The sequence below is a fragment of the Saimiri boliviensis genome, chromosome 9 (assembly GCF_048565385.1).
Source record: "Saimiri boliviensis isolate mSaiBol1 chromosome 9, mSaiBol1.pri, whole genome shotgun sequence".
Lineage (NCBI taxonomy): Eukaryota > Metazoa > Chordata > Mammalia > Primates > Cebidae > Saimiri > Saimiri boliviensis.
Genome location: NC_133457.1, coordinates 35,295,881 through 35,312,016, shown reverse-complemented (window position 1 = coordinate 35,312,016; position 16,136 = coordinate 35,295,881). Strand labels below are relative to the sequence as shown.

Here is a 16,136-nt window from a genome sequence, read left to right as displayed (position 1 = left end):
GATAGTGAACAGGTGAACAGGGCAAGTCCTGATTCCATACTTTGCTTCAGGAGTAAGATATTACCTGCAGATTAGAGTCACTGTGCTAATTAGTCATCTTAAATTACTATGTATTATTTTAGTGCTCCATCCTGTTATTTGTATTTATTAAATGAATGGCACTTAAGCAAATTAGCTAAGTAGCAGGAGTTATGGTTTTTATAAATTAAATTTTTAAGTTTGTTGAATCTAAGGGGAAAAATAGCATGCTCAGCAAATGCATTTCTAAGCTCACTAATACTTGCTATGCTTAAATTCTCTACTAAAAGTTAGATAGTGTCAGCTTTCAGCCTTACAGAATCTCTGGATATTTGTTTAGGTGCTTTGCTGGTTGGCTTGCATGGAATCAAGCCCAGATGTGGTTACCTTTGTTTCTTCCTATAACTTGCTTACTGTCACCAAGGCTGACTTAGTAATCGAAGGGAGATGTAACTAGGCACCAGTGGAAGGATCCATAGATCAAGTGGTGTGCACTGTCTCAAGCCTCTCCTTGGATTCCTGGGAAATCAATATGACACTTAGGCACAGGTATCCCTAGAGAACCTTTATAATGAATTAAGAAAAAAAAAAAAAAGGAAACTGTGACCCTCCACAGTGGTACATGGCAGACCAACATGGGCATGGTTGATGGTCCTTGAAGGACAAATGATTCAAAATATCTTGAACTGGCTTCCAGAAACTTGCACTGAAATAGAGTCAGGTTTGCATCACTTTCATGTCAGACTTTGCTCCTCGCTCTGGGTTCAGACATCTTTCTTTCTTCACTACAATCAGAGAAATAAATACTTTGTATGTTTGATGCATGGTCTTGTTTTATCAAAGTATGTGTATGTTGGATTAGGTAGTCCCTGAGCTTGCCAGGTATAAAATAAAATGCCAAAGGATCCCTTCTTTGTCCTAACTCCCAGAACTTCTGGATCTTAAATCAGTTCCAAAATAGCTCTGATTGTTTCATGTGACATTTTTTTCTTAGGCAAGTAAGATGTTGAGTATTTAATCTGCGACCTATTGTCACACAACCCCACATATATGTTCTAATGATTCTGTGAGGCAAATTAATGACATTAACATCATTTAAAAAATTTGAATATCTACAATTAAATAGACATTGTTCTATTTAAACATAGGTTTCTCAGTGAAGTCTCTTAGTGCTAACACCCAATTACGAAATTCAGTGTGAAATCCTGGAGGATATATGTCATGTAAAATCAGAAAGAATCACCTTATACAGGCATAGTTATTTGTTGTGACTTTGACAGATAAACACCATATTTCAGAAAGGAACTCTATTGTAACTTACTAAACATGTGACTTCTCCCAAAATTGTTTAATGTATGGCATGTAATTGTAAATCCAGTGTTTCACTGTGAAATTTTCAACTGTATTTTGTATAAAATGTAAATTTTTTAATGGAATAATGACTTGGATTTGGTCACGTTCCCCTGGATAAAAGCATTTGTAGAATTAGATAACGTGCAAAACAGATGAAACTAAAATTAAATTTGAGATATTTTAACCAGCAAACTATGAATGTGTAATATGACTTGCTGCATCATTTGGTTTCATAAAATGTAACCAGTGTGTCCCCATTTTCAGTGTCCCTAGTACCATATTGTACTTCACTGCAATAATATTCTAATTTCTAGGCTGTGATAACACTATGATTAAGCACTTTTATTATAGAAATGTCTCATGACTGCTGACCTTTTCCAGTTTGTTCTTTATAGAAAAGCACAAACCAAAGTGGAAAAAAATCTAGGCAAGCCAGTAAATGAGTAATTGAGGCCTTTCTTTAGTGAGTCAAACATTGCCACCAGGGGAGACACTAGCATTCGTCCTGTACACACATACCACCTACGTTATTTATTTTCAATTTGTTCTTTTCTCTTCTTTGCAGGTGCCCAGAGATGTGATAAAGGACTGCTCGACTCCGTCTCCGGGCTGTGTCAAAGTGAGTCCCTGCTCTTGATCTTCCTTTGACTTTGTCTGGGGGAAAATAAAACTCATTAGACACAAATGCATGCATCATTTCACCTCAAGAATGTCATTTTGACAGTTACCTTTCAAGAGCATATTGTACATGTTTTTCAATACCTGAAATAATCTGCTGGATCCTAATGACATTTTATTTAATTTTAGTCTTAGTCCTTTACAATTTACATAGTTATCGTCATACTGAGTGTATTAATTTTTAAAAATTAAAGTAAAACAAACATGAACATAGAATTTTCAGATAATTCTGAAAGGCATTAATGGGTATTATTCCTTCCTTCCTGCTATTCCACACTCAAATTCCTAATTCTACTCTCAACATTTAAAACCATTATTTCCAGAAAACTTTCTAATATGTACCCTATCTCCACATTTATAATTATTTTTCTCTCCATAAATGTAAGTTTGCAGTGAAAACTGTTTACTTATTACTTTTCACATTAATAACCTTAACATAGTATGCTATTAGACATTTAAAAAATAGGAGATTCTATGTTAAGGCTATAACTAATCTTATTAATTTTACTATTTCTCTATCATGAAGATTTATGCTTATCTAAGATTCTTGTCCAAATCTGTGTGGCCAGTCCTTCAAAGAAAATTCTTAAATGCATACATATACCTTTGAGTTTATTTAGTAAATAAATTACTGGCAGAGGTACGTACATTTTAAATTTTGGTATATGTATTCCAAATTTCATTCCAGCAATTTACAGTACCAGCAAATGAACAGATGTGCCTGCTTCACCACACACAAATCGAAACTATAAACTATCAAATGAGTATTGTCCAATATTTGGATGATTGAAAAATGACATATTAATTCATATTATAAAAATCATGAACATGCTTTAAACATTTATTGTTTATTTGTATTGATTTTTCTGGTCTATTCATTTTGTCAATTTTAAAATCAAAGTAGTGTTTTAAAATTTATTTAGAATAACTCTTCGTATACTAGAGTAATTGTCATTTTTTCATTATGGGTGCCATGAAAAATGTCCCAAACATGTTGCTTGAATTGGAATTTGTTTATGCAGTTTAAACATTTTAATGTTTCTGTTGTCATGCTGGAGTAAGTAGTTAGACAGGAAGAGTGCAGGAGAGGACCACCTCCCTGGAAATGTCAAGCAAGCATTGGGTGATGGTCAGGTGGTTGCTAAGCTGTCTCTGAAATGATAATTGGCTGCAGCCAGTGCTAGTGAAAGACATTCTCTCAATAGACAGAAAACATCTGAAGCTGGTACTCTTAGGAGTTGAACGAGTGGGCTCAAGCATACACACTAAGAGGCAAAATGGTGGGGTTTACATGGTATATAAACTTCCTCTGGGAATGCTCTACTGGTAAGGAAAAGCACCTCAAGTGAACACGTGCACAGCTTCAGTAAACACACTGTGAATGCAGCCCCTCCCTAGTGTTGGCAGGCCCCTGTGCATGTGGACAGACCACCTCAAGAGAAGAATCAAGGGAAGAGAAGTGGAAACCCTAGAACCATGCCCATGTTTAAAACCCCAAGTCAAGGGCTGAACAGGGAACTTGGATCTCTCAAGTCACCCACTTGGCCCACTTACAAGTGTACATTGCTCCCTTTCACTCCTGCTCTAAAACATTTTTTATTGTATTTTATTATACTTTAAGTTCTGGGGTACATGTGCAGAACATGCAGGTTTGTTACACGGTTATACAGGTGCCATGGTAGTTTGCTGCACCCATTACTCTGTCATCTACATTAGATATTTCTCCTAATGCTATCCCTCCCCAACCTCGCCACCCCCTGACAGGCCCTGGTGTGTGATGTTTCCCTCCCTGTATCCATGTGTTTTCATTGCTCAACTCCCACTTTTGAGTGACAACATGTGGTATTTGGTTTTCTGTTCTTGTGTTAGTTTGCTGAGAATGATGGTTTCCAGCTTCATCCATGTCCCTGCAAAGGACACAAACTCATTCTTTTTAATGGCTGCATAGTATTCCATGGTGTATATGTGCCACATTTTCTTTATCCAGTCTATCATTGATGAGCATTTGGGTTGGTTCCTAGTCTTTTCTATTGTGAACAGTGCCACAATAAACATACGTGTGCATGTATCTTTATAACAGGATGATTTATAATCCTTTGAGTATACACCCAGTAATGAGATTGCTGGGTCAAATGGAATTTCTATTTCTAGGTCCTTGAGGAATCACCACACTGTCGTCCACAATGGTTGAACTAATTTACACTCACACCAACAGTGTAAAAGTGTTCCTATTTCTCCATGTCCTCTCCAGCATCTGTTGTCTCCTGATTTTTTTAATGATCGCCATTCTAACTGGCGTGAGATGGTATTTCATTGTGGTTTTGATTTGTATTTCTCTAATAATCAGTGATGATGAGGTTTTTTTTCATATGTTTGTTGGCTGCATAAATGTCTCCTTTTGAGAAGTGCCTGTTCACATTCTTTACCCACTTTTTAATGGGGGTGTTTGTCTAAAACATTTGAATAAACTCTCACTCCTAAAACTTGCCTTGGTCTCTCCCTCTGCCTTAAATCTACTTCTTCCCTTTTGCTGAATTCTTTCTTCAAGAAGGCAAGGATCAAGTTTGCTGCAGACTCACACAGATTTGCCACTGGTTTCAGTCCGACTTATCCTTTTATCTATTTCTGGTGTCTAGACATTCTGCATAGTCAAACTGTTGTCACACAAAAATATATGCAAGTTTCCCCAATATCTTTTGCCCTTACTTTAAACATTTTTATCATTTAAATCTTTAATCCAATTTGACTATATTTTAGTTAAAACAAAGTAAGGATCTAGCTGTATTATTTTCTTTCTAAAGGACTACTGTTCAAGTAGTCCTTCAATAAAGTGGTTATATTACATTAAGAAACAGTAATTATTTGGTCAAATGGTCAACATACAATTTTAGCCTAAATAAATTGTATCTATATTACAGTTATTGCAAAATATAAAAATATTAAAATCTATTTAAGCTTCATAAAATCTCTCTACTGTCATAAAAGTGCTTTGATATCTCTCCTTCATAAAAATAATTTGGTTTAGTTGCTGTGTCATGGAAGTCATATGACTTGTTGATAGCTACTAGGCTTATTCTAGATCTTCCAAATTTATGATTAAAACTGATCCTCATAAAAATCCTATGAAATAAGTATTATTATTCTCAATTTACAGGTGAGAAAACTGAAAGTCTAATAATACATTAGATGGTCACACATCTAGTAACAGGAATAGAGTCAGTATGTGAAATCCAATTGGTCACGAGTTCCTTTTCTTATTACACACAGAACCAAGGCCCTTGGTGACTTCAATCAATGTTCAGGACTGCTACTTTTTATTGAGTGTCGCATAAAGTAACAGGTGTCACAATTCCTGCCCATCTGAGACTTGACTCCAAGTCTTTCAAGGGCTTTAATTATCCCCACCTCCAAAATTCCCATACCACCCTGGGAGGCTTTAATGACCAGCAAATGGGGTGTTTAATTCACTGCAAAAGTTTAATTAAACGTTACATTTTTAAAATGCATTCACCTTTTGCTACATACTTGAAAGAATGTTTAAAATAAAATTTGCTACATTACTATAGACTCGAATCACTAAAAATACATTTTAAAATGCACAGAATAATATCAAAAAGGACACTTTTTAAAAACTTGTGGCTAAACAATGCACATTTCATTGTTACTGCTAAAAGTTAAGATCATATCTTAATGTGTTAAATATTTTGATTTACATAGAATCTTTGTACAACATTTGAAAATGTAATTATTACTCCAGCAGGGAGTAATTTTAAATAGCCAGAAATTTCAGATAACATCTACAGAAATTTGGTAGGAACTGCCAACAGGCTGCTTATGCAGTATCAGTTGTCTTCAAAATGTCAAGTGGAATTACAATGCTAACTACAAAATGGACCAGATTAGATATTTACAACAGTCAATAAGCCAATTCCTTTCTCCATGGAGAAATCTAAGTAATAACTGAGATTTTCCAAATCACACGATAACAATTTTATCATCTTAGAAAAGGGCCTCTCGATGGGAAGTATCAAATAATAATCTATGTTAGTCTTGACTCTAAATGGAAGGAAGAAAGAGTTCTCTGTGAAAATTTTTAGTCACAATTGAACCCTCATGCAAGATTGGGGTTGAAAAGCATTCTACTTCACTGTAATATTAATCATAGCAATATCTGTAATCTGCATATCTACATAAACCACAAACACATCAGTATGTACATATATACATAACATACATGTGTGTGTATGTATAACTAGAAATAAGCCAAATGTCCAGAAATAAAACAATGCATATCGGCATAGTAATGACATAGAATATCATAATTTCATTAAACTAAACTTACAGAGAAAATAAATGGGAAATAAATGAAATAGTGTCTGCCTATTAACACAGACATATCTCAAAAACATAATATTGAGTACGAAAGCAAAAAATGAAAGATCACAGAAAACATGACAACATTTTAACAATATTCACACACATGTAAAACTAAATAATATATTGTTTAGAGAAATGTACAACCGCTGTAAAACTATATGTAATCACATGACTACAACTAGCTGCACAAGAGGCTAGAAAATAGAATCTCCAGTTGACCACCATGTGCCTTACTAAATGGAATTAGTACAGTTCCATTTCTTAAAGTGGATTTGGGGGATATGATGATTTGTAATAATATTTTATACTTCATATGTATTTTTTAATGTACAATTTTTTCACCACAAAAAGGACAAGAATAAAGTGATACCAAACCATTTAACAGTGAAACCTGATAAAATTATATAGAGTGGTGGTGGTGGTGGTAGGGAACAAATATAATCTCTTAGGCTTGACTCTAAATGGAAGAAAAAAAAGTTTTCTGTGAAAATGTTTAGTCACAATTGAACCCTCATGCAAGATTGGAGTTGAAAATCATTTCACTTTACTGTAATATTCATCACAGAAATATGCTTGCAATGGATGACCCAGGGTTAAAATCTGAAGAAACAATAGTTGTTGTTAATAAGATAGGGTCAGGGGAGCAAAGACAAGGTGTGAGAGTCTCAGACAGAAAGGAATTCAGCATCTTTGAGAACTGAACAAAGTCCAGAAGAGTTAGTAAATAGAGAAAGGAAGGAAGAGAGGTAAAAGGGAAACTAGAAGGTAGGCAGAAGTTAGACAGCTCATCCAGGGCCTTTGAAGCCACATTAGAATTTTTGCTCTTGACTATAAGTACAATGATAAAATGTCGTAGTTAGAAAACAACCTAGGCTGCTCTAGAAAAAAAAAAAAGCCTAAAATATGTATTTGTAGTGACTTGAGTAAGAAGACAACTCTCTCTTTATTCTTCTCTCTCTCCCTCTCTCCTCTCTCAATATATCTCACCCCAACTCTCTCTCTCTCTCTCTGTCTCTCTCTCTCTCTCTCTCTCTCTCTCTCTCTCTCTCTGTATATTTCTATCTCCTTCACTCTCTTCTTGTTTCCTGTAACAAGGCAGAGATTAGCAAGCTAGAGTGCTGGAGCCCATGAAGCAACAGCAAGATTTTAAACCTTCAAATGACATGAAAACTTCTGAGTTTTCAAAATAACATACTGACTTGTAATGTGTGATGTGATCAGAAAGCATCAACAGAAGTTGATAGATTACTCAGGAGCCTGTTTTAGAAGATCAGTAAAAACATGATAGCTTTAGACTTGAGTGGTAGCTATCAGTAGACATGAGCAAAGCTGGCACATTTGAAATATGTATAGAGAGTCAAGTTTCCTGGCTTTGTCATTTAATTGATTATGAAATTATCTAGTAAGAGAGTTGAGAGTGAAAGGAGAAAATATATTCCCTCCTTTTTTCTTTCAGTGATGAAAAGGTGAAGGTTTCAATTGCCATCAGGTCAACAAAGGCAAATAAGTAAAATATAAGGAGAGGAGATAGTAGTCAGTAAGCAGGATAATTAAATAAGTCATTTTAGTTATTAAGCAACACTGAGAGATGAAAATTTCCAGGAAAAAAATTAGTTATGATTAGACTCCAGTGAGTTAAGATTTCTCAACAAAACATCATGTATTAGCAATATATCTAATATCTATTAGCAATATATCTATATCTAATATCTCAACCTCCGTCATGTTCTATGGCCAGGAACTTTGTCTTCATTCCTTTTTAATCCTCACTTTGTTAAGCATTAGTTTTTCTATGAACTGAAGGAAAAGAAAGCATAAAACAAACCTAAAGATCATCAAAATTGTGTACTTGTCCAAATTCACACAGTTACTGGGAGGGCTGATATTTGAATTCTCAATGATCTTGCTTGAAATCACATGTTCTTTCAAACACACCATAATAAATTATAGATCACTGAGCTGTGAGCCTGTCAGATGTTTTTTACTTATCTGTGTTACTGTGTTGGGTCATAATGGATCTCTCCTAGACAGGAATTATTTTCTCTGCTAGACAGGGTCTTCTCTTATTTCGCTCTCTTTCTCTTTCTTGCACTAAAATAGACATATGCTGAAAAATATTCTCTCTCCAGTTGCCATTTTATGTTTTATTTCCTCTCCATTTTCTCTCATATTCCCACTTTTACATTGTAAACTACTTTTATAACATGATTTTTTAAAAAATAGAGTACCTGTTCCCATTTAAATATCAATGCAAAAACTTCTAGTTCAAGATGCAAAGGAAAAGTTCTTATTAAAAAATTGTAATAGGGCTGGGTGCAGTGGCTCACGACTGTAATCCCAGCACGTTGGGAGGCCGAGGTGGGTAGATCACGAGGTCAAGAGATCAAGACCATCCCGGTCAACATGGTGAAACCCCGTCTCTACTAAAAATACAAAAAATTAGCTGGGCATGGTGGCGCGTGCCTGTAATCCCAGCTACTCAGGAGGCTGAGGCGGGAGAATTCCCTGAACCCAGGAGGCAGAGGTTGTGGTGAGCCGAGATCACACCATTGCACTCCAGCCTGGTTAACAAGAGCGAAACTCTATCTCAAGAAAAAAAAAATGTAATACAATTATAAATTTTTATGTTCTAAATTATATAGCATTGATAAACATTAAAAACACAAGAAATCTGAAAATCCAAAATCACAGTAAGGTAACTGAACCTATCTCAGAAATTGGTAGTTGTGGTGGCAGAAAATAAATAAAATTATAGAGAATGTTAATACATTGTTTTACATGTTATTAATACATTAAAAATGTTAATGTTAATAATTATCTATAATTAATGAATGAGTGTCTATGGTATCTACCAAAGAAAGAATGCCTCTTCTTTTCATATGCTCATGGAACATTCATAATAATTCACTTTGTTCTACAAAGACAATTTCAAAAATATTCTGAAAAATAGAAGTCATATGTATGAAAACAGTCCTCCATATAATGGTTCAAATTCTATTTTGATTTTTAAAATTTCTGTATAATTTTTTAAGAGAAATTAGTAAGTAAACTTATAGACTTTTGGAAATAAAAGGCTGTTTTTAAAAAGAAATAATGTTAATAGACATTTGATATCAAAACTCAATGATATAATCAAAGATGAATGAGAGAAAAAATACTTAAAATATATTTATTACAAAATATATAAAAATACCTAATACATGAAACAAAAAAGAATTTTTTTTTTTTTAATTTGGCCAATTAAATGAAAGAAAGATAAGAGAATTAAACTTCTGGCAATTGTATTCAAGGAAAAGAAATAAGAACAACACAAATAATATTCAGAATTTAAAAAGATCATGAATTTAAAAAAGATCATGAATTTGGAAGACTTTAAAAATTACAAAATTACTTTGTAGAAGAATATATTTGCATAGTTTGTTTAATTTAATAACTTTGAGGATAGGAGTCAATTATCAAAAATAGTTCCAAAAAATAATAAAAATTTTCAATAGATCAATAACATGGAAAGAAGCAGAGAGAGACCATCTCATGTTACTTATTACCACTCCTTGAGGCCTATTTCAGAGAGTTTTAAAGCCAAGGTTATCAAGATTTAAAGGAACAAATAATTCTTTTAACAACTGCATAGAATAAAAAAAAATCTAAAAAATTTCTGAATTCAGTCTAAAACTCTGGAAAACTTGTTACAAAAACTAGATGAGTATAATAAAAAAGAAAAAATATATACCATTCTAAAAATCCCCTAAAAATCCTAAATAAAACATTAGTAAATTGAATTTAGAAGTACTGTAAAAGAAAACTATGTCAATCTCATGTAGGATTTATGCTAAGGGTGGTTTCCTTTTAGGGAATTAATATATTTCAGCAGATTTATAAATTAAAAAGAAAAAAAATGACCATCTCAGTTAATACCAAATTTTATATATAACTCAGTAAACATTTGTGCCTTTTAAAAAATCTTTATAACAAACAAGCAATAGAAGGAATCTTCTTTAAGAAAAACATTCAACAGTAACCAAGGGAACAGTCTTATTTAGTGGGGTGGCAGTTTTTGTAATTTATAAAAAAGACTAATATATATATATATATATATATATATATATATATATATATATATACTGGGGAGAGAATAAAGCTAATTTAAACTAAAAAATTTTGGAAAACACAGAAAATAATAGAATAAAGATAATTGAAACTCATTATGAAAAATTGGGAAATACGGAAAAACAAAAAAGAAAGATTGGCTTCAATATCAGGAATTGCCTGATTGGCTTCAATATCAAGAATTTCATGCATTTCCTTCCAAATTTTTATTGCATTTTCTTTTTATAAGATCAACTACAATTAAATAGTATATGAACATTTCTTCCTTAAATATTAAAAATGATACATGTGCATTTTACTAAATTTAGAAGTGAAAACCAGTGTAAAGCAGGAAATGAATCTCTTTTATAATACCATCTCCCAGTAATAATTTAACATTTTGGTGAATTTAAAGATAATATCATTGAAGTTCAGTAGGTTTAAACAGCATGTCCAGTTCTAAAGCATTTTATCTTTGTCTTTATCATGCAGTTTCTCCTAAATTACAGGTTCTTTTTTTTTTTCTTCAGAACAGCTAACTCAAAATCTGAAATGAAAGTATTGGTAACTGATTTTGAAAAGTAATGAAGTTCTATATATAATTGGTCCATGTTTTAGAGTTATAGAATATATTAAAAATAATTAAAATGAAAGGCGCGTTTATAAGAATTCTAGTGTGGAAATTAATTTAAAACTTTTAAGTCAACCTTGATAATTTGTAGCAGTAACAATTTTGTGACAGTGATGGTGGGTACTGAAATGATACAATATTTTTCCACTAGTATTTTCCAATGTCTTACATTGAAACTCCTTAGTACTTTTTGGTTCTGGGCCTGTGTTATGCTTATAGAAGTTAAAGCAACAAAATCTTGGCTATATCTTGAGTGTGCAAGAATAGAAGAGATTATCTGTGAATAAAGCCACCAAGAAGTAGTCAGGAATGAAAATATAGGACTACAGGAGGAAGAAGATAGAACAGAAGATGAAAACATGCTGACTCTTTGTCTATAAGATCAACAAATAAATTCTACCTACTCATCCAGTTTCAAAGTATCTATTTATCTTGTGCCAGCAGTGAAGCTGGAAAGACAGAGATAAATACATTATATTTCTTGACCTTAAAGAAACGTAGGCAATTTGATTTATCCAGACAAATGTATGTTGAGAAACTTGGAGGTAACTTAGCTAATTCATAGGGTTCCCAAGATAAGGTCCAATTCACTTTCTATTCTGAGTTGTAACTCCACCATTGCTGCTCTGTGTGCAGTCTCTGGTAGGAGAGCAGAATCAATAATACAGTCTTCTTATTACAACTTTAGCATGATATTGACAACATGATATGTAAAAGCTGGAGGGGCTGAGAGATAGTCCTTTATGGAGGATTGCTTTATTTCTAAATATTAGGCTTCTTTAGAAAGTCTTGCATAATAATGCACCACTCAAAAATACTAAATAACACAAATAAATTCACTTCAACACCAAGATTCAATTTTTAAAGACTTGCATTATTAAAAAGAATGGGTGTGCCTATCATAACAATTATTTTCTGTATCTTGAAAAAATATTCTCCACATTTTAAATGATTTATATTAGACAATTCTTTAATGCACACTTGTCAAATATATATATATATATATATATATATATATATATTTGTGTGTGTACATACACACACACACACACATATAGTACCAATGTTACCTTTTTATTGTTTGTTTTAGATGTAAGGGCATGCTCATATATCATGTACTTACATAAATTGTTACATTTTTTTTCTTATGTAATACCTTTTTGTTTGTTTATGTGGTTCAGATATATTCTTTCCTTAACCTCTTAAAAAACATCCTGCTTCTAGCTTCTATTCCTCAACCCTATATGTTAGAGAGTTATAGCCTGGCTGCTGTATACCAGTGCATCTCAACCAGGGGAGAGTCTTACCCCCAAGGGGATATCGGACAATGTTTGGAGACAGTTTTGGTTAATTAAACTTGTGTATGGGTACTACTGGTGTTAAGTGGGTGGAGACTGTGAATGTTGCTAAAAATCCTACAATGCATAAGACAGTCTCCCATAACAAATAATTATCCATCTGAAAATGTCAATAGTGCCAAAGTTAAGAAAACCTACTGAATACCCCAATTTTATATGAACTTAAAAACCTGTCCGTAAAATTCAACCAAAAATGATGAAATCAATCATGCATACACAAAAGATGAACTACTCTTAAAAATATTTCCAGGTTTGCTTATTTTTTTTCCAAAATAATGAAATGACTTGAAACTAATACATGATTAAATTTCTTTTAAATCTTTAGGTAACACATTAATAAATGGGGTAATAATGAGACATAATTCAATTTAGGGACAGTTAACTTTCAATTGATTCATCTTTCTACAGTCATGTTTGTCAAGTCACCAAATAATGATCTAAATCTCTAACATCTGTAGAGAATTTTTTGAAGCAATTCTTACATGTGGCCAACTATAAAAATACTCACCTGATATTTTCCTTAAAAGAAAAATTATAATGCCTCAACCACTTGCATTCAAGTTATGAATCTATAACAATCTTAGTAATATCTAAGATAAAATGCCTTGGCTGTCTAACTTTGATTCCTTCTTTCACTAATTAAATTAATAAAGATAGTTCATGTAGGTCAGGGGACATATTTTAAGTGCACGAAAGAACTATTTTGAGGAATACCAAAACATTCCAGATGGGCCAACATAGTAGCCAACTATTATAGATTATTATTACATTTTTCAAGACATCTACAAAGGATGTCTGAAGGTCAATATTTATGGTTCTACCTCTATCTACTATATGTTAGGTAACAGGAAGTACATAGGTGCCTTTAAATTTTATGAAACAAGAGCCGGCAAAAAATACCCTCAGTTCATTAAAATAAACTCTTGGATAAGACAAGAGCTGATCAGGATTTGTGGAGCTATCACAGAGAGTGCAGGCAAGCTTTCCTTCCTTACTACCTTAGTTGTGTCACCCAGTTTCTTAGGCTCCTAATACTTTGCCTTTTTGAGTCTGCATAGACTTGGATACCCTGTGATCCTACCTGTCAGATCAGAAATAGAACCTTCATTTTCTTTATCAGTTCTGGTAGTCACACTTCATTCCCCAGTTTCAAGTCTGCAGAATCCTGGGACATGTTTGTTATGATTCTAGAACATGATCAGTTTTGCAATGAGAATGGAGGAGCTTTTTTCTTAACCTCTTTCCCCTCCTGACCAGAAATATAACCCATTTACCAGAATCCTAACCTGATCTTCATTTCTTAATGTTACAAAAATTTCTGTGACCTGATATTAAAGTATTATACCAGATATAAAGCACTACCACAATAACAATCTTATTAACTCTTAGCTAATACAATTTAAGAACTGGATATGATGACTGAAATAAGCTTCATATCAATGAGAATTTCGATGGGATTATATGTAGTCAATGTCCAGTAATGAGAAAAGCTATAATTGGGAGCCAGGTATTCAGTTCAATGCTATTTTTAATATGGAATGATCTAGGATTGGGAGAGGATTGAAGGAGGTATCACTTGTTAATTACCTAGATCAAGCATCTGCCAGTTTTTGCTCACCAATGGGTCACTTGTTTCAGCAAATAAAGTTCTAATGGAACATCGCCACATGCATTTGTTTATAGATTGTCTACGGCTGCTTTCCTGTTATAGTGGGTGAGTTAAGCACTGTGGGGCTTTTTTTTGTTGTTGGTTGGTTGGTTGTTTAGAGACAGGGTCTTGTTCTGTAGCACAGGCCAGACTGCAATGGCATGACCATGGCTCACTGTAGCATCAACAGTTTGGACTCAAGCCATCCTACTGCCTCAGCCTCCTGAGGGGCTGAGACTATAGGTGCTCACCACCATGCCAGTCTAATTTTTTAATTTTTTGTAGAATCAGTGTTTATGTTGTCCATGCTCTCAATCTCCTGGCCCCAAGCTATTCTTCCTCTTTGGTCTCCCAAAGTGCTGGGATTACAGTGTTAGGCTCTTCTGTGCCCGGCCAAGTACTGTTGTATCAACAGACATTATATGGTCCACAAAGCCCAAAATATTTATTATCATATCTTTTAAAGAAAAAGTTTGCTGTTTTTCTAACTTATACCACAGAACAAATGAAAAAGAAAACTAAACAAACCATTTTCCCACATATATTCCTATTTGAGAACTAACTTTTTTGGAGGAGAAAGTACGATGACCCAGCTTTATCAAAACTTTCAGAAATTAAACTTCACATAATTGATCCTAGGTTTTTATATGTAGGTGGCTTAAAGGGGTGGGGGGAGAACATTTGCAAGTACATTTGAAGTTCAAATATTTCCCATTTCTATTCATTTCACCATTATGTAACATCAAACACTCTATAATATATAGGGTTTATGAAAATCAAACCATTTAAGGACTGGCATTGAAATGCAAATTCCCACTTAATTCACCAAGAATACTAACATCTATTTTTGTCTTTCTTCTCCCTGAATAGAACCTTAAGTTAACCAGGGACCCATGGAAATTTTGTATGACCATCTATAATCTTATGCATGATACTTCTTAGAAAGGGCTTCTTCATTTACATAGTTATTGAGTTTTTTTCCCCAGTGGAATCTGAGGGAGCATCAGAAAAAAAAATGTATACTTCAATTTCAAGAACTTAGGCTATAGCAAGAGTGTTTCTGGCTGGTAATACTGCATGTGACAAACACACTGAGTGCTGGCTCTGGTGAGTTGAGATGGAAAATTTGGAAAATGGGGTCATTAGTTCCCAAGCTGTAAGTATGGTTCTGTGTGGTCGTGCTTTTGTATCATATAGTGTGATTATACAATTTGAGATCCTTACAATAAAAGAAGGCTTAGAAACTTTACATTCCAATTCTTTTATATTGTAGCCGGAGAAACTGCAATTAGGGAGGCAAAAATGCCTGGCCTAAGATCACAGTGGTGACTAGTGGTAGGGACTTGAACTTGTAACTCCTAGGATTTTTTATTATACTGCAGAGCTAACAAGCTGACTTGCCCCGGATAAAATGATGAAATTGAGAAATGCTGTCCTCAGACAACCATAATTAATCCTAAACCCCCTTTTGAGTGTCTGCCTTGGCAGGACTCACACACCACTTAATGAAGAATAAAGACTGAACTCCTTAGCACAACCTACAGTTGGAAGCCTGAACTACCTATGGGTTCCCAATTCAATGCAACCACTCATATTCTCAGAATTCTAGAGCAACTCACAGGCCAGGACATCTTCATGAAGCCAAAGCAGCCAATGGTAGTTATGGAGAAAACTAGTATCTTCAGAAAATCCTGGACGCTAGAACTTAGCCAAGTTTGAAACAATAGGTATCTAGAACAAGAGGAAATCATGCTTTTAAAAGGGCCCATCTTGACTACACAAGGTACTCTCAAATTTAGTCCAGGCAATGACCTGTGTCTTTTCACAGAAAGGTAGTGCTGGAAGGAACCTTGTGGTACAGCTAGCCCAATTTCCACAGTTTCAAATTTATGATCAATAAAAGCAGTGGAGGAGCAAACTCCTTGAGCAAATTTTAATTTTGTATAAAACCTAGAAAAAAATGTTTTATACATCATAACATTAATAA

The 16,136-nt window shown here is 33.7% G+C and overlaps 1 protein-coding gene across 1 annotated transcript in view; it reads right to left on the bottom strand.

Moving 5' to 3' along the window:
- Nucleotides 1-16,136, bottom strand: part of KCNH8 (potassium voltage-gated channel subfamily H member 8) — a 340,011-nt gene that overhangs the window by 159,661 nt on the left and 164,214 nt on the right. Inside the window, exon 4 of the mRNA XM_003924923.4 lies at nt 1,898-2,025. Within this exon, the coding sequence (XP_003924972.2) occupies nt 1,898-2,025 (128 nt within the window). The remainder of the gene's footprint in view (nt 1-1,897; nt 2,026-16,136) is intronic.